General features: G+C 42.6%; 1 protein-coding gene across 4 annotated transcripts in view; it reads left to right on the top strand.

Moving 5' to 3' along the window:
• Window positions 1–26,245, top strand: part of LOC118376596 (diacylglycerol kinase theta-like) — a 70,672-nt gene that overhangs the window by 24,047 nt on the left and 20,380 nt on the right. Inside the window, exons 24-28 of one of the 4 annotated variants that reach the window (XR_004824064.2) lie at window positions 3,336–3,376; window positions 10,546–10,618; window positions 20,257–20,297; window positions 20,438–20,536; window positions 21,326–21,609. Coding sequence is in view for 3 of the 4 variants with exons in the window: in XM_035763332.2 (XP_035619225.1) it covers window positions 3,341–3,376; window positions 10,546–10,618; window positions 20,257–20,297; window positions 20,438–20,536 (249 nt within the window). In the remaining variant the exon portion in view is untranslated. Of the gene's footprint in view, window positions 1–2,499; window positions 2,818–3,317; window positions 3,377–10,545; window positions 10,619–20,256; window positions 20,298–20,437; window positions 20,537–21,325; window positions 21,610–26,245 lie in introns of those variants that run through there. The other 3 variants (XM_035763326.2, XM_035763338.2, XM_035763332.2) reach the window with 3 other exon arrangements.

The following is a 26,245-nucleotide window of genomic DNA, read 5'->3' as shown; positions in this document are numbered from 1 at the left end:
CATTGGGGGGCCAGAGCAGCGAACAGTTTTGACTGGGCTGAGCGGGAACTGTACTTCCTCAGTGGTAGGGAGGCGAGCAGGCCAGAGGTGGATGAACGCAGTGCCCTTGTTTGGGTGTAGGGCCTGATCAGAGCCTGGAGGTACTGAGGTGCCGTTCCCCTCACAGCTCCGTAGGCAAGCACCATGGTCTTGTAGCGGATGCGAGCTTCAACTGGAAGCCAGTGGAGAGAGCGGAGGAGCGGGGTGACGTGAGAGAACTTGGGAAGGTTGAACACCAGACGGGCTGCGGCGTTCTGGATGAGTTGTAGGGGTTTAATGGCACAGGCAGGGAGCCCAGCCAACAGCAAGTTGCAGTAATCCAGACGGGAGATGACAAGTGCCTGGATTAGGACCTGCGCCGCTTCCTGTGTGAGGCAGGGTCGTACTCTGCGGATGTTGTAGAGCATGAACGGGCCACCGCCTTGATGTTAGTTGAGAACGACAGGGTGTTGTCCAGGATCACGCCAAGGTTCTTAGCGCTCTGGGAGGAGGACACAATGGAGTTGTCAACCGTGATGGTGAGATCATGGAACGGGCAGTCCTTCCCCGGGAGGAAGAGCAGCTCCGTCTTGCCGAGGTTCAGCTTGAGGTGGTGATCCGTCATCCACACTGATATGTCTGCCAGACATGCAGAGATGCGATTCGCCACCTGGTCATCAGAAGGGGGAAAGGAGAAGATTAATTGTGTGTCGTCTGCATAGCAATGATAGGAGAGACCATGTGAGGTTATGACAGAGCCAAGTGACTTGGTGTATTGCGAGAATAGGAGAGGGCCTAGAACAGAGCCCTGGGGACACCAGTGGTGAGGAGACAGATTCTCGCCACGCCACCTGGTAGGAGCGACCTGTCAGGTAGGACGCAATCCAAGCGTGGGCCGCGCCGAAGATGCCCAACTCGGAGAGGGTGGAGAGGAGGATCTGATGGTTCACAGTATCGAAGGCAGCCGATAGGTCTAGAAGGATGAGAGCAGAGAGGAGAGTTAGCTTTAGCGGTGCGGAGCGCCTCTGTGATACAGAGAAGAGCAGTCTCAGTTGAATGACTAGTCTTGAAACCTGACTGATTTGGATCAAGAAGGTCATTCTGAGAGAGATAGCGGGAGAGCTGGCCAAGGACGGCACGTTCAAGAGTTTTGGAGAGAAAAGAAAGAAGGGATACTTGTCTGTAGTTGTTGACATCGGAGGGATCGAGTGTAGGTTTTTTCAGAAGGGGTGCAACTCACTCTCTTGAAGACGGAAGGGACGTAGCCAGCGGTCAGGGATGAGTTGATGAGTGAGGTGAGGTAAGGGAGAAGGTCTCCGGAAATGGTCTGGAGAAGAGAGGAGGGGATAGGGTCAAGCGGGCAGGTTGTTGGGCGGCCGGCCGTCACAAGACGCGAGATTTCATCTGGAGAGAGATGGGCAGCAACCTTAAGAAGAAAGGGTCTAAACCATCTGACCCAGATGTTTTTTGGGGGTCAAGTTTGACGTGGTCTCCCCACCATTTATTGTTTCTGCGGTGAGGATTCACCCTTTTTAGATAATTTATTGTGTAACTTATCTGCAGACAAACGTTCTTGCAGTAATAGAGGTATACAAATCCGGGAGCCAAATAAACGGCTCATCCACCGATGCAATTCGGTTCACCAAAAAGAGCCGATCGTTCGCGAACGACCCACTACTACACACTGGTCTTGACGAGAAGTAAAACAAACTTTTGAGGCAGGTTATATTCTGTACTGTTAAACCAAACCAATAAATGTGGAGGAGTTAAAATGGCGTGTCACCTTGTGAAAAGCTTAAATTGCGTCAGGTTGTTGGGGGGGGGGGCTTTAACAAAGACCTTTATAACTAAACCAAGATAGACCAATGCCTCTCGTTTCCAATGTGAACAAATGAGTCATAGTGGGCAGAACAAGCTAGGAGGTGGGCAAAGCCAAGCGCGAGATCCTATTGGCGCGTTCTAGCAGACATCTGCACATTTTCCTTTAGGGAACGCCTCCTATGTGAAGTGCGCGTGTGCAATAACTCAATTCGCCTTTGCAGTCCTAAACAACGATATGTATTTTTTATATTAATTGTTTTACTTTTGGTCCACTCTGTTCATAAGCGATGTTAATTTTGCGAACAGAACTGCATTAAGATAAAATGTTAAATTGATGAGAACATTTGCAGAATGTTGGCTAAAATCCATCTCTTTACATCTTTTCCCACTGCCGGCCAATGGGCTTCTTCTCACTACCATATAGTTAGTGGAAACACTAAGCGGGTGCTTCGTATCCGGTGAAATATCCATCTCATTGGTCGATATGTGGCTCGGCCATGGGAGAGGGTCGTTCTTTTACCCTCTCATTGGCTAGAATGGTCGCACCTGATCTCGCCTCAGTCATTGAGTAGATGTATTTTCATTTTTAGAGCGGCCACTTGGTTATCTTGTCAATATAATTGATCATCTTTGCCTGGGTTTTTGTTGCCTTAGGAGGCCTAGTTGTGAGGAAACATATCCCAGCTTTGGCCACCTGGGGGCAGGTGCTGCAAAGACCTTCACAAGCCTACGTCACTGGGAATTTCCAGTGGGGAAGTGAAGTTTCTGAACAACTGTACAAGTCGATGTTGCTAGCTAGCACTGTCATATTTCATCCTCGTTAACTGAAGCAAAATTATTAACATAGAAGTGTTGTATAATATGAACTTTTGACGATAGGATAGTTAGATTCGGTCAAATCAGTTTACCTAAGCATGGCGCAATAATGTGCAAAACTCGACTCATCTGATGTGGATGTAGGAATCGCATGTGACCTAGGTAAGCTTTGGCTACAATATTTAAATGTAATGATATTAGTAATTATAAAAAGTAACCAATTTAAGTTTATTGTTTATAACTTTTCTAGCTAGCCAAGTCCACTTCCTCATTGTCAAATTAGCTAGCTATTTGCATGCTAGCCACTAAAAAATGAAGTTGAGTAGTTAGCTAACTAACTTAGTTAGACCAGAGCAAACGGACGGTTGGCTTTGTCTTTGTTTTGGTGTCTTGAAAAATTGACTTAAGAGAGGGTGCTGTTTTAGCTCATTTATATTGACACTTGTGTTTTAGTTAGCTAGCTGGTTAGCTTGTTAGATAAGTGGATTTATACACAGCATGCCAGTAGCAAGTCCAAATGTCACGAGAGGTGTCTAATCAGGGCACATTTGAGATGCAGAAAATCACAAACATCTTTAATTCCGGTAAAACGTTTCGCTATGTAATAAAGCATATGTACACTAAACTACAATTATATTTCATAAGTCATGACTTTTCTCAAGGTATTTGTCTTCTCTCAGACGCCATGGCAGAAGAGGAGGCTTACCTCCCTCACCCACAGGTAGGCTAGGTGTTTCATGTCCATACTATGTCTACACTGGCTCTCTGTATTTGTTATATATTGTAGGCTATATCGTTTGTCACAAAGTTTGAAGCAGAAATCTATAGATTTAATAAAAAAACTCTTCAGAACAATATAATTATAAAAGTAGAGGTTAACATTGGTGAAAGATGTACAGTGCCTTCAGACTTTCAACATTTTGTTGTTACAAAGTGGGATTAAAATTGATTTCATTTTTAAACAATTGTCAACCATCCTCACAAAATACTCTGTCAAAGTGGAATACATTTTTATTTTTATTAATGGAAAATAATAAAATACACCCATCTAGCCTTGGGTTGGTCCGCCTTTCCCTCCAGAACAGTCTTAATTCCCTGGGGCATGGATTCTACAACGTGTGGCATTCAAACTTTGCTCAATTGGTATCAAGAGACCAAACGTGTGCCAGGAAAACATTCCCCAAACCATTACACCACCACCACCAGCACATATCTTTGACACCATGCAGGATGGGGCCACCACAAACAGGCAAACAACGGTGCAGTACAACAGTGGTGTGCAGAACAGCATCTCAGAAGGCACAACTCGTCAGTCCTTGTCACGGATGGGCTATTGCAGCAGACAACCACACCGGGTTGCACTCCTGTCAGCTAAAAACAAGAAGAAGCGGCTACTTACGCCAAATCCTGATATCAGCATGACGCAACAGGAACCGGGATTTGTCGGATCAGGCCATTTTCCACTCCTCAATTCTCCAGTGTTGGTGGTTGCATGCCAAATGGGGCCGCTTTTTCTTGAACGGGGTGGTGTACATAATAAACGGGAAACTGAGTGTATCTTGATTATATACAGCCCTATTCTTAAATTGATTAAATTGTTTCCCCCCCCCCTCATCAATTGACACAATACCCCATAATGACAAAGCAAAAACAGCTTTTTAGAAATGTGTGCAAATGTATACAAATAAACTATCACATTTACATAAGTATTCAGACCCTTTACCCAGTACTTTGAAGAAACTTTGGCAGCGATTATAACCTCAAGGCTTGGGTATGACGCTACAGGCTTGACACACCTGTATTTGGAGTTTCTCCCATTCTTCTCTGCAGATCCTCTCAAGCTCTGTCAGGTTGGATGGGGAGCGTCGCTGCACAGCTATTTTCAGGTCTCCAGAGATGGTCGATCGGGTTCAAGTCTGGGCTCTGGCTGGGCCACTAAAGGACATTCAGAGACTTGTCCCGAAGCCACACCTGTGTTGTTTTGGCTGTGTGCTTAGGGTTGTTGTCCTGTTGGAAGGTGATCCTTCGCCCCAGTCAGAGGTCCTGGGCGCTCTGGATCAGGTTTTTAAGCAAAGATCTCTCTGTACTTTGCTTCGAAAATGTTTCCCAGTCCCTGCTGTTGAAAAACATCCACACAGCATGATGCTCTTACCACCATGCTTCACCGTAGGGATGATGCCAGGTTTCCTCCAGACATGAGAGGAAAGGCCAAAGAGTTCAGTCTTGGTTTCATCAGACCAGAGAATCTTGTTTCTCATGGTCTGAGAGTACTATAGGTGCCTTTTGGCAAATTGCAAGCGGGCTATCATGTGCCTTTCACTGAGGAGTTGCTTCCAACTGGCCAGTCTACCATAAAGGCCTGATTTGGTGGAGTGCTGCAGAGATGGGAGAAACTTCCAGAAGAACAACCATCTCTGGAGCTCTGTCAGAGTGACTATCGGGTCCTTAGTCACCTCTCCCGATTACTCGGTTTGGCCGGGCGGCCAGGTCTAGCAAGAGATTTGGCGGTTCTAAACTTCTTCCATTTAAGAATGATGGAGGCCACTTCTTGGGGACCTTCAATGCTGCAGAAATGTTTTGGTACCCTTCCCCAGATCTGTGCCTCGACACAATCCTGTCTCTGAGCTCTACGGACAATTCCTTTGACCTCATGGCTTGGTTTTTGCTCTGACATGTACTATCAACTGTGGGACCTTACATAGACATGTGTGTGCCTTTCCAAATCATGTCCAATCAATTGAATTTACCACCAGTTATAGAAACATCTCAAGGATGATCAATGGAAACAGGATGCACCTAAGCTCAACTTCGAGACATAGTAAAGGGTCTGAATACTTATGCAAATAATTTGTTTTTTTTAAATGATACATTTGCACATTTTCTACAAACCTTTTTTCGGTTTGTCATGTTAGGGTGTTGCGTGTAGACTTTTATTTAATACATTTTAGAATAAGGCTATAACGTAACAACATGGAAAAAGGGTAGGGGTCTGAATACTTTCCAAATGCACTGTATTCAACCCACTGAGTCAATACATGTTAGAATCACCTTTGTCAGCAAATACAGCAGTGAATCTTTCTGGGTCTCTAAAATCTTTGCAAACCTGGATTGTACAGTATTTGCTCATTGCTCTTTTAAAAGAAATCTCAAGCTCTGTCAAATTGTTGGTCATTGTTAGACAACCTTTTTCAAGTATGGCAATATTTTTTATTTTATTTTACCTTTATTTAACCAGGCAAGTCAGTTAAGAACAAATTCTTATTTTCAATGACGGTCTAGGTAACAGTGGGTTAACTGCCTGTTCAGGGGCAGAACGACCGATTTGTACCATGTCAGCTCGGGGGTTTGAACTTGCAACCTTTCGGTTACTAGTCCAACGCTCTAACCACTAGGCTACCCTAGATTTCCAAACCGATTTTAAGTCACAACTGTAACTAGGTCACTCAGGAACATTCAATGTTGTCTTGTTAAACAACTCCATTGTATATTTGGCCTTGTTTTAGGTTATTGTCCCGCTGAAAGGTGAATTTGTCTCTGTCTGTTGGAAACCAGACTTAACCAGGTTTTCCTCTCGGATTTTGCCTGTGCTTAGCTCTATTCTGTTTATTTTTATCCTAAACGTTCTAGTCCTTGCTGATGACAAGCGTACCCATAACATGATGCAGCCACCACCATTCTTGAAAATATGAAGAGTTACTCAGTGATGTGTTGTTGGATTTGCCCCAAACATAACGCTTTGTATTCAGGACAAAAAGTTAATTGCTTTGCCACTTTTTTGTAGTATTACTAAAGTTTAGAGCCTTGTTGCAAACAGGATGCATGTTTTGGAATATTTGTATTTTGTAGATGCTTCCTTCTTTTCACTCTGTATTTAGCCACTAACATAAATTACAATGTTGTTCCATCTTCAGTTGTCTGCTATCACAGCCATTAAACTCTGTAACGGTTTTAAAGTCACCATTGGCCTGCTAAAATCTCAGAGCAGTTTCCTTCCTCTCCGGCAACTGATTTAGGAAGGGCACCTTTATCTTTGTAGTGACTCGGTGTACCCATCTACCAATAGGTGGTGACCTTCTTTGCAAACAATAGGAAAAGCTCAATCAAACGTTTTTGATCGTGTACACATAATTTGCAGATGTTACCGCAGTTGCTGTGAAATGCTTATGTTTCTAGCTCTGATAGTGCAGCCATTACATATAAATATGTAGTGTTACGTTCCCCAGCATGAAAACCAATAATGTCGCTCAAACAGAAGGGGGAACTAACAGACCGACAACCAAAACGAAACCGCTGGGGTTTTAAGAGGGGTTCTGAGATACTCATGGGGGTGTCCCACTGAAATTTGACTAGCAACAACAACTGGAACCTAAAAGACACCCACTACATTTTCCCAACAAGAGGTAAACAAAAGTTGAAACCCACACTACACTTAGACAGTAAGCAAACGGAAGAGGTGGCGCTAAACAAAATCAGGGAAATCAGATAAAGGATTGTTTGTCTAGCAATCAAAATAAAGGTGTTTAACCCTCCACATCTCTCAAGAGCACTGGGCCAGCCACTCTTAAATAGCACCTGGGCCAGCACAGGTGAAACACCTCCCCACTAACGAGATGGCAATCAACACCGGTGTAACACATACTTACTAATGAGGTGACTCCAATCGGTGTGCCTTATGAGCTATACTCGCTAAAGTCCAAACTCAAAACATAAATGGAAAAACCAAAACCTGTAACAATATGTGAACTCAGCAAAAAAAGAAACGTCCCCTTTTCAGGACCCTGTCTTTCAAATGTAAAAATCCAAATAACTTCACAGATATTCATTGTAAAGGGTTTAAACACGGTTTCCCATGCTTGTTCAGTGAACCATAAACAATTCATGACACTAAAGAGTCCTTTCTACAGAAAAACACCAAAAGAAAGATGCCCGCAGTTCCTGCTCATCTGCATGAACGTACCTTAGGCATGCTGCAAGGAGGCATGACTGCAGATGTGGCCAGGGCAATAAATTGCAATGTCTGTACTGTGAGACGCCTAAGACAGCGCTACAGGGAGACAGGATGGACAGCTGATCGTCCTCGCAGTGGCAGACCACGTGTAATAACACGTGCACAGGATCGGTACATCCGAACATCACACCTGCGGGACAGGTACAGGATGGCAACAGCACAGGAACGCACAATCCCTCCATCAGTGCTCAGACTGTCCACAATAGTCTAAGAGAGGCTGAACTGAGGACCTGTACGCCTGTTGTAAGGCAGATCCTCACCAGACATCACCGGCAACAATGTCGCCTATGGGCACAAACCCACCGTCGCTGGACCACACAGGACTGGCAAAAAGTGCTCTTCACTGACAAGTCACGGTTTTGTCTCACCAGGGGTGATGGTCGGATTCGCGTTTATCGTTGAAGGAATGAGCGTTACACCGTGGTCTGTACTCTGGAGCAGGATCGATTTGGAGGTGGAGGGTCCGTCATGGTCTGGAGCGGTGTGTCACAGCATCATCTGACTGAGCTTGTTGTCATTGCAGGCAATCTCAACACTGTGTGTTACAGGGAAGACATCCTCCCTCATGTGGTACCCTTCCTGCAGGCTCATCCTGACATGACCCTCCACCATGACAATGCCACCAGCCATACTGCTCCTTCTGTGCGTGATTTCCTGCAAGACAGGAATGTCAGTGTTCTGCCATGGCCAGCGAAGAGCCCAGATCTCAATCCCATTGAGCACGTCTGGGACCTGTTGTATCGGAGGGTGAGGGCTAGGGACATCCCAACCAGAAATGTCTGGGAACTTGCAGGTGCCTTGGTGAAAGAGTGGGGTAACATCTCACAGCAAGAACCGGCAAATCTGGTGCAGTCCATGAGGAGGATACTGACTGTTACTTTTGATTTAGACCCCCCCCCCCCTTTGTTCAGTGGCACATTATTCCATTTCTGTTAGTCACATGTCTGTGGAACTTGTTCAGTTTGTCTCAGTTGTTGAATCGTGTTATGTTCATACAAATATTTACACATGTTAAGTTTGCTTAAAATAAATGCAGTTGACAGTGAGAGGATGTTTCTCTTTTTTGCTGAGTTTATATGATGTTGTGTATAGACATTATGCACAGTATATGATTAGAAAAGGTGTGTATGCAGTATATACAGATGAAGTGGGTTAAACAGTATTAAAGTGACCAGTGTTCAATTACTCTGTGGTTGAATCTGTACTTGAAATTTATACATGTTTTATTGAACCTTTATTTAACTAAGCAAGTCAGTTAAGAACAAATTCGGCCTATCAAAAGGCCTCCTGCGGGGACACGGGCTATAAAAAGAATAGTAATTATATATAGGAAAAAACACATCACGACAAGAGAGACCTAACTTGGGGACCTTACAGAGAATTGTATGTGTGGGGTACAGAGATGGGGTAGTCATTTTAGAAATCATGGTAAACATAATTATTGCACACAGTGAGCCCATGCGACTTGTTAACCTCTTGCTCCTACCTGACACGCAGGCGTCCCATCTAGACATCTGGAAATGCAAATGCGCTACGCTAAATGCTAATAGCACTCGTTAAAACTCAAACGTTCATTAAAATACACATGCAGGGTATTGAATTAAAGCTACACTCGTTGTGAATCCAGGCAACAAGTCAGATTTTTTAAATGCTTTTCGGCGAAAGCATGAGATGCTATTATCTGATAGCATGTAACACCCCAAAAGACCCGCAGGGGACGTAACAAAATAATTAGCATAGTCGGCGCCACACAAAACGCACAAATAAAATATAAAACATTCATTACCTTTGACCATCTTCTTTGTTGGCACTCCTAGATGTCCCATAAACATCACTATTGCGTCTTTTTTTCTATTAAATCGGTACATATATAGCCTAGATATCGATCTATGAAGACTGTGTGATCAAGGAAAAAAACACTGTTTTATAACGTAACATCATTTTTTTAAATTAAAAAAGTTGACTATAAACTTTCACAAAACTCTTTGAAATACTTTTGTAATGCAACTTTAGGTATTAGTAAATGTTAATAAGCGATCAAATTGATCACGAGGCGATGTATATTCTATAGCTGTACGTCTGGAAATAATGTCCGGGTAAATCTCAACCAAAATATCCGGTCAGAGACCGGAAGAACTGCGCTGCCTTGTCTGTTTGACCAAGAAACAAATAGTAGGCAAATGACAAGACTGTTGACATCGTGTGGAAGCTGTAGGTATTGCAACCTCGGCCCCATTTAATGTGGTTCACGTTTAACAATTGGTTGAAGTGGCGCATGGATATATTTTCCCATTTTCAGTGATCAGATTTTCCTGCACTTTTCGATGAAACGCACGTTCTGTTATAGTCACAGCCGTGATTTAGCCAGTTTTATAAACGTCTGAGTGTTTTCTATCCACACATACTAATCATATGCATATATTATATTCCTGGCATGAGTCGCAGGGCGCTGAAATGTTGCGCGATTTTTAACAGAATGTTCGAAAAAGTAGGGGGTAGGAGTAACAGGTTAAGCAAAATTTTACTCCTGAACTTATTTAGGATTGCCACAACAAAAGGGTTAAATACTTATTGACTCAAGACATTTCAGCATTTCATTTTGAATTCATCTGTAAACATTTCTAAAAACATAATTTCACTTTGACATTATGGGGTATTGTGTGTAGATCAGTGACACAATCTAAATGTAATACATTTTAAATTCAGGCTGTAACACAGCAACATTTTCAAAAAGTTGAGGAGTGTGAATTATTTCTGAATTATTTCTGAAGGCACTGTATCTTGAGCTGACAGGTTTGCCTGTGTCTCTTTCATAGTCGTACCCCTACATTTGTCAGTGAATTGAGTTTTCAATAACCTTGTCCTCTTTTCTTTTCTTGTAGTACTATGACATAGAGCCAATATGGGATCCTCTGAATTTTACTCCCATGTCACTCACCAACTCACTCCGGACAGGTAAGAAGAAGTCATGACTTCATGGCAGAGCATAATCTTTTTATCTGACCAAAGTAAACGGCCTATTTCTCAGGACCAGATGCTAGAATATGCATATAATTGACAGATTAGGATAGAAAACAATCTAAAGTTTCCAAAACTGTCAACATTTTGTCTGTGAGTTAAACAGAACTGATATTCCAGGCTAAAACCTGAGGAAAATCCAATCAGGAAGTGCCACAGTTTTTGAAACCTCTCTGTTGTTATGCATTTCTATTGCACCATTTAAAAGGATTACAACCAGATTCCTTTTTCTATGGCTTCCCTAAGGTGTCAACAGCCTTTAGACATAGTTTAAGGCTTTTATTTTGAAGAATGAGCGTGAACGACCACATTGCGTAAGTGGATAGGTGGGGGCTCTCAGAGTGAGTTGTGCGCAAAAGAGAAAGGCGGCCATTGTTACTCCCGGTCCTCGTGTAAAGCCAACTGTCCCGGTTGATATATTATCAAATAGATATTTGAAAAACACCCTGAGGATTGATTATAAAAAACGTTTGACATTTTTCTGTGGACATTATGGATATAATTTGGAATTTATGTCTGCGTTGTCGTGACCGCTCTTTCCGATGGATTCCTGGGCATAACGCACCAAACTAACGGAGGTATTTGGATATAAAAAATATCTTTATGGAACAAAAGGAACGTTTGTTGTCTATCTGGGAGTCTCGTGAGTGAAAACATCCGAAGATCATCAAAGGTAAACGATTAATTTGATTGCTTTTCTGATTTTCGTGCCCAAGTTACCTGATGCTAAGTGTACTTATTGTTTTGTCGAGCGATCGATAAACTTACACAAACGCTTGTATTGGTTTCGCTGTAAAGCATAATTTCAAAATCTGAGACGACAGGGGGATTAACAAAAGGCTGTGTTTTGCAATATTGCACTTGTGATTTCATGAATATTAATATTTTCTAGTAATATTATTTGACTGTTGCGCTATGCTATTCAGTGTTGCTGATGACAATTATACCGGATCCGGGATGGGTGGTTCAGAGAGGTTAACTAGGGAAATTAAGACCATTTCTTTCTAACAAAGACCGTAATTAATTTGCCAGAATTGTACATAATTATGACATTACATTGAAGGTTGTGCAATGTAATAGCAATGTTTAGACTTAGGGATGGCACCCATTAGATAAAATACGGAACGGTTCTGTATTTTACTGAAAGAAAAAAAATTGTTTTCGGATTTGACCATATTAATGACCTACGGCTCGTATTTCTGTGTGTTTATTACAATTAAGTCTATGATTTGATATTTGATAGAGCAGTCTGACTGAGCGATGGTAGGCAGCAGCAGGCTCGTAAGCATTCATTCAAACAGCATTTTCCTGAGTTTGCCAGGAGCCCTTCGCTGTGCTTCAAGCATTGCGCTGTTTATGAATTCAAGCCTATCAACTCCCGAGATTAAGCTGGCAATACTATAAGTGCCTATAAGAACATCCAATAGTCAAAGGTATATGAAATACAATTGGTATAGAGGGAAATAGTCCTATAATTCCTATAATAACTACAACCTAAAACTTCTTAACTGGGAATATTGAAGACATATGTTAAAAGGAACCACCAGCTTTCTTATGTTGTCATGTTCTGAGCAAGGAACTTACATGGCTTTTTTACGTGGCACATATTGCACTTTTACTTTCTTCTCCAACACTGTGTTTTTGCATTATTTAAACCAAATTGAACATGTTTCATTATTTATTTGAGACTAAATGTATTTTATTTATGATTTATATAAAGTTAAAATAAGTGTTCATTCAGTATTGTTGTAATTGTAATTGTCATTATTACAAATATATATACAGTTGAAGTTTACATACACCTTAGCTAAATACATTTAAACTCAGTTTTTCACAATTACTGACATTTAACCCTAGTAAAAATTCACTGTCTTAGGTCAGTTAGGATCACCACTTTATTTGAAGAATGTGAAATGTCAGAATAATAGTAGAGGGAATTATTTATTTAAGCTTTTGTTTCTTTCATCACGTTCCCAGGGGGTCAGAAGTTTACATACATTCAATTAGTATTTGGTAGCATTGCCTTTAAATTGTTTAACTTGGGTCAAATGTTTTGGGTAGCCTACCACAAGCTTCCCACAATAAGTTGGGTGAATTTTGGCCCATTCTTCCTGACAGAGCTGGTGTAACTGAGTCAGGTTTGTAGGCCTCCTTGCTCGCACACTTTTTCAGTTTTGCCCACAAATTTTCTATAGGATTGAGGTCAGGGCTTTGTGATGTCCACTCCAATATTTTGACTTTGTTGTCCTTAACTTTGGAAGTATGCGTGGGGTCATTGTCCATTTGGAAGACCCATTTGCGACCAAGCTTTAACTTCCTGACTGATGTCTTGAGATGTTGCTTCAATATATCCACATACTTTTCCTTCCTCTTGAAGCCATCTATTTTGTGAAGTGCACCAGTCCCTCCTTCAGCAAAGCACCCCCACAATATGATGCTGCCACCCCCATGCTTCACGGTTGGGATGGTGTTCTTCGACTTGCAAGCCTCCACCTTTTTCCTCCAAACATAACGATGGTCATTATGGCCAAACAGTTATATTTTTGTTTGATCAGACCAGAGGACATTTCTCCAAAAAGTAAGATTTTTGTCCCCATGTGCAGTTGCAAACCTTGTGTCTGTCTTTTTTATGGTGGTTTTCAGGTTATGTCGATTATAGGACTCGTTTTACTGTGGATATAGATACTTTTGTACCCGTTTCCCCCAGCATCTTCACATGGTCCTTTGCTGCTGTTCTGGTATTGATTTGCACTTTCCACACCAAAATCAAATCAAATGTTATTTGTCACATACACATGGTTAGCAGATGTTAATGCGAGTGTAGCGAAATGCTTGTGCTTCTAGTTCCGACAATGCAGTAATAACCAACAAGTAATCTAACTAACAATTCCAAAACTACTGTCTTATACACACAAGTGTAGGGGGGTAAAGAATATGTACATAAAGATATATGAATGAGTGATGGTACAGAGCGGCATAGGCAAGATACAGTAGATGGTATCGAGTACAGTATATACATATGAGATGAGTATGTAAACAAAGTGGCATAGTTAAAGTGGCTAGTGATACATGTATTACATGTAGTGGTCCTTCTGTGGCTCAGTTGGTAGAGCATGGCGCTTGTAACGCCAGGGTAGTGGGTTTGATTCCCGGGACCACCCATACGTAGAATGTATGCACACATGACTGTAAGTCGCTTTGGATAAAAGCGTCAGCTAAATGGCATATATACATAAAAATGCAGTAGATGATATAGAGTACAGTATATACGTATACATATGAGATGAATAATGTAGGGTATGTAAACATTATATTAGGTAGCATTGTTTAAAGTGGCTAGTGATATATTTTACATAATTTCCCATCAATTCCCATTATTAAAGTGGCTGGAGTTGAGTCAGTGTGTTGGCAGCAGCCACTCAATGTTAGTGGTGGCTGTTTAACAGTCTGATGGCCTTGAGATAGAAGCTGTTTTTCAGTCTCTCGGTCCCAGCTTTGATGCACCTGTACTGACCTCGGCTTCTGGATGATAGCGGGGTGAACGGGCAGTGGCTCGGGTGATTGTTGTCCTTGATGATCTTTATAGCCTTCCTGTAACATCGGGTGGTGTAGGTGTCCTGGAGGGCAGGTAGTTTGCCCCCCGGTGATGCGTTGTGCAGACCTCACTACCCTCTGGAGAGCCTTACGGTTGTGGGCGGAGCAGTTGCCGTACCAGGCGGTGATACAGCCCGCCAGGATGCTCTCGATTGTGCATCTGTAGAAGTTTGTGAGTGCTTTTGATGACAAGCCGAATTTCTTCAGCCTCCTGAGGTTGAAGAGGCGCTGCTGCGCCTTCTTCACGATGCTGTCTGTGTGGGTGGACCAATTCAGTTTGTCTGTGATGTGTATGCCGAGGAACTTAAAACTTACTACCCTCTCCACTACTGTTCCATCGATGTGGATAGGGGGGTGTTCCCTCTGCTGTTTCCTGAAGTCCACAATCATCTCCTTAGTTTTGTTGACGTTGAGTGTGAGGTTATTTTCCTGACACCATACTCCGAGGGCCCTCACCTCCTCCCTGTAGGCCGTCTCGTCGTTGTTGGTAATCAAGCCTACCACTGTTGTGTCGTCTGCAAACTTGATGATTGAGTTGGAGGCGTGCGTGGGTGAACAGGGAGTACAGGAGAGGGCTCAGAACGCACCCTTGTGGGGCCCCAGTGTTGAGGATCAGCGGGCTGGAGATGTTGTTGCCTACCCTCACCACCTGGGGGCGGCCCGTCAGGAAGTCCAGTACCCAGTTGCACAGGGCTGGGTCGAGACCCAGGGTCTCGAGCTTGATGACGAGCTTGGAGGGTACTATGGTGTTAAATGCCGAGCTGTAGTCGATGAACAGCATTCTCACATAGGTATTCCTCTTGTCCAGATGGGTTAGGGCAGTGTGCAGTGTGGTTGAGATTGCATCGTCTGTGGACCTATTTGGGCGGTAAGCAAATTGGAGTGGGTCTAGGGTGTCAGGTAGGGTGGAGGTGATATGGTCCTTGACTAGTCTCTCAAAGTACTTCATGATGACGGAAGTGAGTGCTACAGGGCGGTAGTCGTTTAGCTCAGTTACCTTAGCTTTGTTGGGAACAGGAACAATGGTGGCCCTCTTGAAGCATGTGGGAACAGCAGACTGGGATAGGGATTGATTGGATATGTCCGTAAACACACCAGCCAGCTGGTCTGCGCATGCTCTGAGGGCGCGGCTGGTACGTTTATCTCTAGGAGACAGAATGCGTCTCCTTCCTGAGCGGTATGACGGCTGCGTGGTCCCATGGTGTTTATACTTGTGTACAATTGTTTGACAGATGAACGTGGTACCTTCAGGCGTTTTCATCAAGGATGAACCAGACTTGTGGAGGTCTTGAATTCTTTTCCGAGGTCTTGGCGGATTTCTTTAGATTTTCCCATGGTGTTAGGCAACGAAACCCTGATTCTGAAGGTAGGCCTTGAAATACATCCACGGGTACACCTCCAATTGACTCAAATGATGGCTTTAGAAGCTTCTGATAGGCTAATTGACATGACATTTTCTGGAATTTTCCAAGCTGTTTAAAGGCACAGTCAACTTAGTGGATGTAAATTTCTGACCCACTGGAATTCTGATACAGTGAATTATAAGTGAAATAATCTGTCTGTAAACAATTGTTGAAAAAAATTACTTGTGTCATGCACAAAGAAGATGTCTTAAAGGACTTGCCAAAACTATAGTTTGTTAAGAAGCTAAGGCCAGCTTCTTCAGGCAGAAGTTTGCATCCTGTAGCTCCAACTCCAAAAAGTTCTGGGACACTGTGAAGTCCATGGAGAACAAGAGCACCTCCTCCCAGCTGCCCACTGCACTGAGGCTAGGGAACACGGTCACCACCGACAAATCCATGATTATCGAAAACTTCAACAAGCATTTCTCAACGGCTGGCCATGCCTTCCGCCTGGCCACTCCTACCTCGGCCAACAGCTCCGGCCCCCCCGCAGCTCCTCGCCCAAGCCTCTCCAGGTTCTCCTTTACCCAAATCCAGATAACAGATGTTCTGAAAGAGCTGCAAAACCTGGACCAGTATAAATCAGCTGGGCTTGACAATCTGGACCCTCTATTTCTGAAACTATCCGCCGCCATTGTTGCAACCCCTATTACCAGCCTGTTTAACCTCTCTTTCATATTGTCTGAGATCCCCAAGGATTGGAAAGCTGCTGCAGTCATCCCCCTCTTCAAAGGGGGAGACACCCTGGACCCAAACTGTTACAGACATATATCCATTCTGCCCTGCCTATCTAAGGTCTTCGAAAGCCAAGTCAACAAACAGGTCACTGACCATCTCGAATCCCACCGTACCTTCTCCGCTTTGCTATCTAGTTTCCGAGCCGGTCACGGGTGCACCTCAGCCACACTCAAGGTACTAAACGACATCATAACCGCCATCGATAAAAGACAGTACTGTGCAGCCGTCTTCATTGACCTTGCCAAGGCTTTCGACTCTGTCAATCACCAGATTCTTATCGGCAGACTCAGTAGCCTCGGTTTTTCGGATGACTGCCTTGCCTGGTTCACCAATTACTTTGCAGACAGAGTTCAGTGTGTCAAATCGGAGGGCATGCTGTCCGGTCCTCTGGCAGTCTCTATGGGGTGCCACAGGGTTCAATTCTCGGGCCGACTCTTTTCTCTGTATATATCAATGATGTTGGTTTGCTGCGGGCGATTCCCTGATCCACCTCTACGCAGACGACACCATTCTATATACTTTCGGCCCGTCATTGGACACTGTGCTATCTAACCTCCAAACGAGCTTCAATGCCATACAACACTCCTTCCGTGGCCTCCAACTGCTCTTAAACGCTAGTAAAACCAAATGCATGCTTTTCAACCGATCGCTGCCTGCACCCGCATGCCCGACTAACATCACCACACTGGATGGTTCCGACCTTGAATATGTGAACACCTATAAGTACCTAGGTGTCTGGCTAGACTGCAAACTCTCCTTCCAGACCCATATCAAACATGTCCAATCGAAAATCAAATCAAGAGTCGGCTTTCTATTCCGCAACAAAGCCTCCTTCACTCACGCTGCCAAGCTTACCCTAGTAAAACTGACTATCCTACCGATCCTCGACTTCGGCGATGTCATCTACAAAATCGCTTCCAACACTCTACTCAGCAAACTGGATGCAGTTTATCACAGGGCCATCCGTTTTGTCACTAAAGCACCTTATACTACCCACCACTGCGACTTGTATGCTCTAGTCGGCAGGCCCTCGCTACATATTCGTCGCCAGACCCACTGGCTCCAGGTCATCTACAAGGCCATGCTAGGTAAAGCTCCGCCTTATCTCAGTTCACTGGTCACGATGGCAACACCCATCCGTAGCACGCGCTCCAGCAGGTGTATCTCACTGATCATCCCTAAAGCCAACACCTCATTCGGCCGCCTTTCGTTCCAGTACTCTGCTGCCTGTGACTGGAACGAATTGCTAAAATCGCTGAAGTTGGAGACGTTTATCTCCCTCACCAACTTCAAACATCAGCTATCTGAGCAGCTAACCGATCGCTGCAGCTGTACATAATCTATTGGTAAATAGTCCACCCATTTTCACCTTCCTCATCCCCACAGTTTTTATTTATTTACTTTTCTGCTCTTTTGCACACCAATATCTCTACCTGTACATGATCATCTGATCATTTATCACTCCAGTGTTAATCTGCAATATTGTAATTATTCGAATACCTCCTAATGCCTTTTGCACACATTGTATATAGACTCCCATTTTTTTCTACTGTGTTATTGACTTGTTAATTGTTTACTCCGTGTGTAACTCTGTGTTGTCTGTTCACACTGCTATGCTTTATCTTGGCCAGGTCGCAGTTGCAAATGAGAACTTGTTCTCAACTAGCCTACCTGGTTAAATAAAGGTGAAATAAAATAAAAAAGAAGAAATTTGTGGAGTGGTTGAAAAACGAGGTTTAATGACTCCAACCTAAATGGATGTAAACTTCCGAAAACAGGTTTGATCTTGTTCAAGTCCGGGCTCTGGCTGGGCCACTCAAGGAACTTCAGAGACTTGTCCTGAAGGCACTTCTGCTTTGTCTTGGCTGTGTGTTTAGTGTCGTTGTCCTGTTGGAAGGTGAACTTTCGCTCTCTGGAGCAGGTTTTCATCAAGGCTCTCTCTGTACTTTGCTCCATTCATCTTTCCCACGATCCAGACTAGTCTTCTAGTCCCTGCCGCTGAAAAACATCCCCACAGCAGGCTTCTATCTGACCACTCTGCCATAAAGGCCTGATTGGTGGAGTGCTGCAGAGATGGTTGTCCTTCTAGAAGGTTCACCCATCTCCACAGAGGAACTTTAGAGCTCTGTCAGAGTGCTCATCGGGTTCTTGGTCACCTCCCTTACCAAGGCCCTTCTCCTCCGATTGCTCAGTTAGTCCAGGCGGCCAGCTCTAGAAAGAGTCTTGGTGGTTCCAAACTTGTGCCATTTAAGAATGATGGAGGCCACTGTGTTCTTGGGGACCTTCAATGCTGCAGAAATGTTTTTGTACCCACAATCCTGTCTCGGAGCTCTAAGGACAATTCCTTTGACCTCATGGCTTGGTTTTTGTTCTGACATGTTCTGTCAACTGTGGGACCTTTATATAGACAGGTGTGTGCCTTTCCAAATCATGACCAATCAATTTAATTTACCACAGGTGGACTCCATTAAAGTTCTAGAAACATCTCAAGGATGATCAATGAAACAGGATGCACCTAAGCTCAATTTCGAGTCTCATAACAAAGGGTCATAATATTATGTAAATATGATATTTCAGTTTTATTTTAATTTTTTTATACATTTGCAAACATTTCTAAAAACCTGTTTTTTCTTTTTCTTCATGGTGCATTGTGTGTAGGGGGACTATTCAATCCATTTTAGAATAAGGCTGCAACGTAACAAAATGTGGAAAAAGTGACTGGTCTGAATACTTTCCGAATGCGCTGTATGTATGTTTCCAAAATACAGATTAAATGGGTCCATCCAAAGATGTAATTTCGTGAATGCCAGTGGTAGCCTAAAATTGTAGAGCGCTTTTATTGTCAAGAGTAAGCTCATGCTCGCCACCTCTTTTATGTAAAGGTCATTTTTTTAAACTCAGTTTTATGTCATGATATTGTTGCAGAGTTATAATTTAGACATAAGCCTACTTCTCCTTCTCTAACTTTCACTTCTCCATTGTCCTCAAGTGGCCTGTTTTAAAACCAATGTTTAAGCGAGACTAGTGGTTAGGTTGTGGGAATGGGAATAATGGAAACTACTACTTTCTCAGGGGGATACCCATCTCTTTACCCACATTTACCCATATTCAAGAGCAGTCTAAATGAATGGACATACCCCTCAATCTTTTATATTGATGCTCATTACTTCATTAATCTTACAGGTATGGATACAGCCATCCTGTGAGGGCTCTGCTCCATTCTTAGAGCTGAAGGAAAATGTTGAATTTCAATGTCCTGAAGAAGGTCGTCTGTTCTATAGAGCGCCGAAGCCGAGTATAATTTGGCTGATAAGGTGTTTGATTGAAGTTACATCGGAGGGAGGATGTGGCTTAGGCAGCGGGCTCTGCTTTAGGCAGGAAGAGGAAGAGGCTGGCTCAGCTAACAATTGTTTGAGGAGCAAGATGAGACGACTATCACAAGAGGTTTTGTCATATTTGGTAAAAGCCTCAACCATTGTTTTGTTGACATGGAACTACAGAGCCCAGGCCCCCATCCCTAAAAGGTCATAACTTTGTTAGTTTTGGTTATCTGATTCAAAATACAACCTCTACTACAGCACCTGAGCTCAATTAAAGATATTTGTTAAGAAGAGGGATGGCCCTAGAGAACTACTGATTGTTCATGGTTTTGTTCCAGCCTTGCTCTAACACCTGCTTTTGCTAATCAATGTCCTCATTGGCCGCTTATTAGTTAGTAGAATCAGGTGTGTTAGAGCAGAGCTGGAGCAAAAGCATTCACACCCAATACAGTAGGAGGAGGGTCAGCCAGTCCTGCTGTAAAACTAATGTAAACCATTGTTTATTTGTTCTTAATTACAGCAGATGGACCCTACCTCGAAATCATTGAACAGCCTAAACAGGTAACCCTTGTCTTCAGTGTGCTCCTTTTCTCAGTTACAGCATAGGCTATGTAATCAAAGTACACTCAAAATTAAAATGTTAACATATTTCAAAGTGATATTAAAAATGGTTTATTTGACTATCATTCATGTCTGTTCAGCGGGGCTTCAGGTTCCGTTATGGGTGTGAGGGACCCTCTCACGGTGGGCTTCCAGGGGCCTCCAGCGAGAAGAACAGGAAGTCATATCCCCAGGTCAAGGTAAGTCCCACCCATAGAGAAAGATAGAGGCCTCTAGTGACCAAAAGGCTGTATTAGCATGGGCAGCGCCATTGAGGGTAGAGGTGGACCCGTTTCGAAATGGGCCAGGGTCTTTCCCACTCAGACCCAATATGCATAAATATTTTTTTTAAATATAGAGACCTGTTTCGAGTGATCCCGAAGACAGCTAGATCCCATCTGTATAGACCTGGTCGGATGCAGACCCGGTCCGATCCGAGTTAGGGAAGAAGGAGAAAAGTAATTTAAGCTACCTTATTAACCGGCGCTGATAAAGCGCGAGTGACAAGTTGAGTAGGAAGAGACAGCAACCAACCAAGCTGGCGCGCGCTATAGTAGACTAATAGCTGCATAGCTAGGTTATTTATCATCCAATATGATTACGTAGTACCAGTCTTGACTGCATCAAACCGGGAGAAGCTAGTTAAGGTAGCTAATGTTAGCTAGCTAGCTAGGCTAATTGAGGCTGCATGCGCTTTCTCATCCTACAGTTAATAATAACTCCATTCAGAAAATTAAGTAGCAGCCTACACATTGGCTCTTGGTCGTTGTGGCCTATCTTCCTTCTTTAACTTTTAATTGTCATTTTAATTCCATCTTCCATTGATTAGATATCTCCTAACTTTTGCCAGAGAAGGTGCGAGGCTCTATGACTGTAGCCTATTGCCGCTTTGTTGACTTAAGATTGTCAAACAACAAGCCACACTCTCCACTCTCGTGAAAAGCAAGAGCAGCAGCATAAAGGATCAAATGTCTCTCTCTCTACTGCAGCACCATGGTGCTTGCCTACGGAGCTGTGAGGGGAACGGCACCTCAGTACCTCCAGGCTCTGATCAGGCCCTACACCCAAACAAGGGCACTGCGTTCATCCACCTCTGGCCTGCTCGCCTCCCTACCACTGAGGAAGTACAGTTCCCGCTCAGCCCAGTCAAAACTGTTCGCTGCTCTGGCTCCCCAATGGTGGAACAAACTCCCTCACGACGCCAGGACAGCGGAGTCAATCACCACCTTCCGGAGACACCTGAAACCCCACCTCTTTAAGGAATACCTAGGATAGGATAAAGTAATCCTTCTCACCCCCCTTAAAAGATTTAGATGCACTATTGTAAAGTGGCTGTTCCACTGGATGTCATAAGGTGAATGCACCAATTTGTAAGTCACTCTGGATAAGAGCGTCTGCTAAATTACTTAAATGTAAATGTAAATGCAGCAGTCGTGTTTGGATCTGTACGGGTCCTTCCGGACAAGTCATTTTAAAATTATACATACCCAAGACATATCAGATCCGACCCAGACCTGTGACATTATTTACAGTTCTTGATCGGGTATTCGGGTACAGGTGGAAGGGAAGACCTCTAATTGAGGGCTTCCAACATTTTAATGTAGTTAACTGGGTGGGACCTGTGTGGGAGTCATGTCCAACTGGGTCATAAGGAGGGATCAGCCAATTGTGAAGAAGAAAATTGGCTACCTCAAAACGGAGATTGCCTCAATGACCCATGCTGTCACAGATGCTATAATGGCCTAGATACAAAGACGAGTCCTTTATGTATCTCTATGGTCCCACCAACATGTCCTTCTTCATGTTATTTTTTTCCTTCCATTCTTCATTCACACCGTCTGTCCTTCATTCTGTCTTTCCATCCTTCCTTTGTTCTTTCCCTTCCCTCCTTTACTTTCTTTTTTCCTTTCCCTCGTTGAGGCCTGCTGTCCGTCCTTCTCGCCTTTTCTTCTTTTGATTTTTCAACGAAACAAGCGGAAGTAGGAATTCCCCATGAGACTCCTAGGAATTTTGTGTCTCACCTGTTTGAGGTGTAATCATTTTTTTCATGTGTGAATGAAAACTTTTTAATAAGCTCCGCCTGCATTTCAAGCTAACATTTAAATGTCCATCCTGACAGAAATCTGTTCATACAAATAACACAATTTTCCCCCACACAAACACACACAGATACATTATTTGTATCTTTAGGCAATTTGAACTATGTTCAGACTGTACTCTGGGAAATCCCCTCTTGTTATGCCTCCAAATATTTCCCTCAAGCAGTAAGAGTAGGTATTGTCTGTTGGTGATGAGTCACTTACTCCAACCTCTCATCTTCTGAGCGTGCTTTTGTTTCAATACATTTTAACCTTTACACCTGAGGGTTTTTTGCTAAAAGGTTTAAGTGATATTTTATTGGAGCAAGACATGAGAATGGATAGTCATTCAATGGTCAGGGGAAAGAGGAATGTCCTCTTAATTTCTTCAGTAAGCTCTAAGTTCTGTTCACAGGATTTTTGGAGAAACCTAATAAACAAAGACATTTAGGCTTCTACCTTCAGTTTATACTTATTATACACATTTTACAGACACAATCTATTTTACAATAGTTATTTTGTTTGTTTTTAGTCCTTCCTCTATTTCTGATGTCCATCCAGTTTGATTTCTATTTGTAACTGTGCTATTTCACAACATTTCTGAACCTATATACATTTTACAGACCCTGTATGTTTTACATTTGTTATCTTGTTGTTATTAGTCCCACCCTTCAGCTCCATTCAACTCCTCCCATCACCATCCATTTTGGATTTCTATTTGCCATATATTTTTCAACTGTGCTGTGATGCTTCACAACAGTACTGAACCTTTCTATTCTTTCATAGCTTCTACAGATTGTAAATTAAAGATACATTTTTGTTTTTGCTCAAATAATGATTATATCATTGATCGATTGACTATGGCTTTTCAAATCACCCAGTGTTGCTATCTGCAGCGTTAGTTCTAGGTAAATGTTGCAATTCTTCAGCCATTCCTGGACTTGTGACCAAAAAACTAGCTACATATGGACCATATCAAAATAAATGATCTAATGACTCTGCCTCCTCAAAGCTGAATCTGCAGAGTTGGGAAGAATGTATCCCACATATATATAAAATTCCATTGGTTGCAAGAATTTCGTATAAAAGTTTTGAATCCAGGGTAGTTTTTTGCATGTCAATTCATAAACGACGTGCCATGGAATCAATACATCGAAAATCTCTTCCCAACTATTTTGCAACTTATATGGCACAGCTGTCAATTTTGGTCCTTAAATGAAACTGAAACCATTTTCTTTAACCATTTACGTTCTTTAATGCAGGGCCGACAGATAAGTTCCTTACTTTTTCCCCCTTCCACTTGCCTCTTCCATTTTTCTGGTAATGCAGCAATTAGTTGGTTGTAATTTTGGGTAGAGCAGACATTTCCATGTCTGTGTTAGCTGCATATGTGTGACAACTCCACCAGTCCTATTTATGATACATTATTTTTAAATGATAAATTATATAGAAAAAAAAAAAAAATTAAATCAATTGGTGTATTTGAGTTTAACCACTATTTGTTGTATTATTTGTTCTGTCTTTTCAGGTGGATTAAACTGAAATGAAATCATACCCGCAAAACACCAGTCTCAACATCAAGAGTGAAGAGGCGATTCCGGGATGCTGGCCTTCTAGGCAGAGAGGCAAATGAACACAGACAGGCAAATGAACACAGACAATCTTAATCTTTTATTTTTATTGGCCAGTCTGAGATATGGCTTTTTCTTTGCAACTCTGCCTAGAAGGCCAGCATCCCGGAATCGCCTCTTCACTGTTGACATTGAGACTGGTGTTTTGCAGGTGCTATTTAATGAAGCTGCCAGTTGAGGACTTGTGAGGTGTCTGTTTCTCAAACTAGACATTCTAATGTACTTGTCCTCTTGCTCAGTTGTGCACCGGGGCCGCTCACTCCTCTTTCTATTCTGGTTCGAACCATTTTGCTCTGTTCTGTGAAGGGAGTAGTACACGGCATTGTACGAGGTCTTCAGTTTCTTGACAATTTCTTGCATGGAAAAGCCGTAATTTCTCAGAACAAGAATAGACTGACGAGTTTCAGAAGAAAGTTCTTTGTTTCTAGCAAATTTGTAATCGAACCCACAAATGCTGATGCTCCAGATACTAAACTAGTCTAAAGAAGGCCAGTTTTATAGCTTCTTTAATCAGAACAAGCAGAACCCATCCAACTTGAAGGAGCTGGAGTAGTTTTGCCTTGAAGAATGGGCAAAAATCCCAGTGGCTAGATGTGCCAAGCTTATAGAGACATACCCCAAGAGACTTGCAGCTGTAATTGCTTCAAAAGTATTGACTTTTGGGGGGGAATAGTTATGCACGCTCAAGTTTAGTTTTTTTCTCTTATTTCTTGTTTGTTTCACAATAAAAAAAAATATTTTGCATCTTCAAAGTGGTAGGCATGTTGTGTAAATTAAATTATACAAAACAAGGGGGAAAAATGCCAAGGGGGTGAATACTTTCACAAGCCACTGTATATAAAGTGCTTTAATTTCTAAATTACAAAACTTATTTATAACAATACCCTCAAATAAAATGTGACGTTCTGTATCCCTACCTCATATGAAATCTCAAATCCCAAATGCTAGAGTATAAGGCCACATTGACAATTTTAGCTTCACTGTCCAAATACATATGGAGGGGAGTGTATACAAATCATCCCCCCCTCCTCCCCCTGCCATTTACTTTGTTTCAAGCCTGTTGGGAATTTCCTCCTGTGTCATAGAGGTAATTACTAGGGACTGTCAAGTGGCATCACCAACAGGAAACTGTGTTTTCAGATCGCCTCCACAGTCTCAGAATCTTGACTGCCTCAGTGTAAAACATAGAGGTGTCTCTCAAACCTGTTCTATAGGTTGTAGAGGCAGATATAGCCCACTGTTTATGCTGTGCTTCTGTACATAAAGTTACATAGTACATTGATATGAGTTCTCTTTTAAATGCAGTGGATAAAGACGGTGGTTGAGGCGAGAGACATTTGAACTCCAGGGCAGGCTAAAGACTTTTCTAGGTAGGCAAATTCAAAATGTGTTCTTCAGTCTCACCCTCTGACTGCTATGTACCATTTTTTGGAACGTGGTTGGTTTTGTATGTAGGCCAATTTTGGCTGGGAGAACCAGAAAGAGGTGAAGTGAAGACATTTGTCTACAGTGTAGTAATTCTTTTGTGTAAGATTTCAAAGTGGTTAGATGGCATACTTTTACGTTTTGTGTCTATTACATGTGTTGATATCCATAAGCATCCATCACTCCCAGAGTTATTCATTTACAGTACCAGTCAAAAGTTTGGACACCTATCATTCAAGTTTTTTTTTTAAATGTGTACTATTTTCTGTTGTCGAATAACACTGAAGACCTCAAAACTATGAAATAACACATGGAATCATGTAGTAACCAAAAAAGTGACAGCTTTGCACACTCTTGGCATTCTCTCAACCAGCTTCGTGAGGTAGTCACCTGGAATGCATTTCAATTAACAGGTTTGCCTTGTTAAAAGTTAATTTGTGGAATTTCTTTCCTTAATGCGTTTGAGCCAATCAGTTATGTTGTGACAAGGTAGGGGTGGTATACAGAAGATAGCCCTATTTGGTAAAATACCAAGTCCATATTATGGCAAGAACAGCTAAAATAAGCGGAGAAATGACAGTCCATCATTACTTTAAAACATGAAGGTCAGTCAATCTGGAAAATGTAAATAACTTTGAAAGTTTCAAGTGCAGTCGCAAAAACCATCAAGTGCTATGATGAAACTGGCTCTCATGAGGACCGCCACAGGAAAGGAAGACCCAGAGTTTTCTCTGCTGCAGAGGGATAAGTTCATTAGAGTTACCAGACTCAGAAA

This window comes from Oncorhynchus keta, chromosome 4, assembly GCF_023373465.1.
Source record: "Oncorhynchus keta strain PuntledgeMale-10-30-2019 chromosome 4, Oket_V2, whole genome shotgun sequence".
NCBI classification, from domain to species: domain Eukaryota; kingdom Metazoa; phylum Chordata; class Actinopteri; order Salmoniformes; family Salmonidae; genus Oncorhynchus; species Oncorhynchus keta.
Note: the sequence above shows the minus strand (reverse complement) of the source record. Positions and strands in the feature narration are given on the sequence as shown.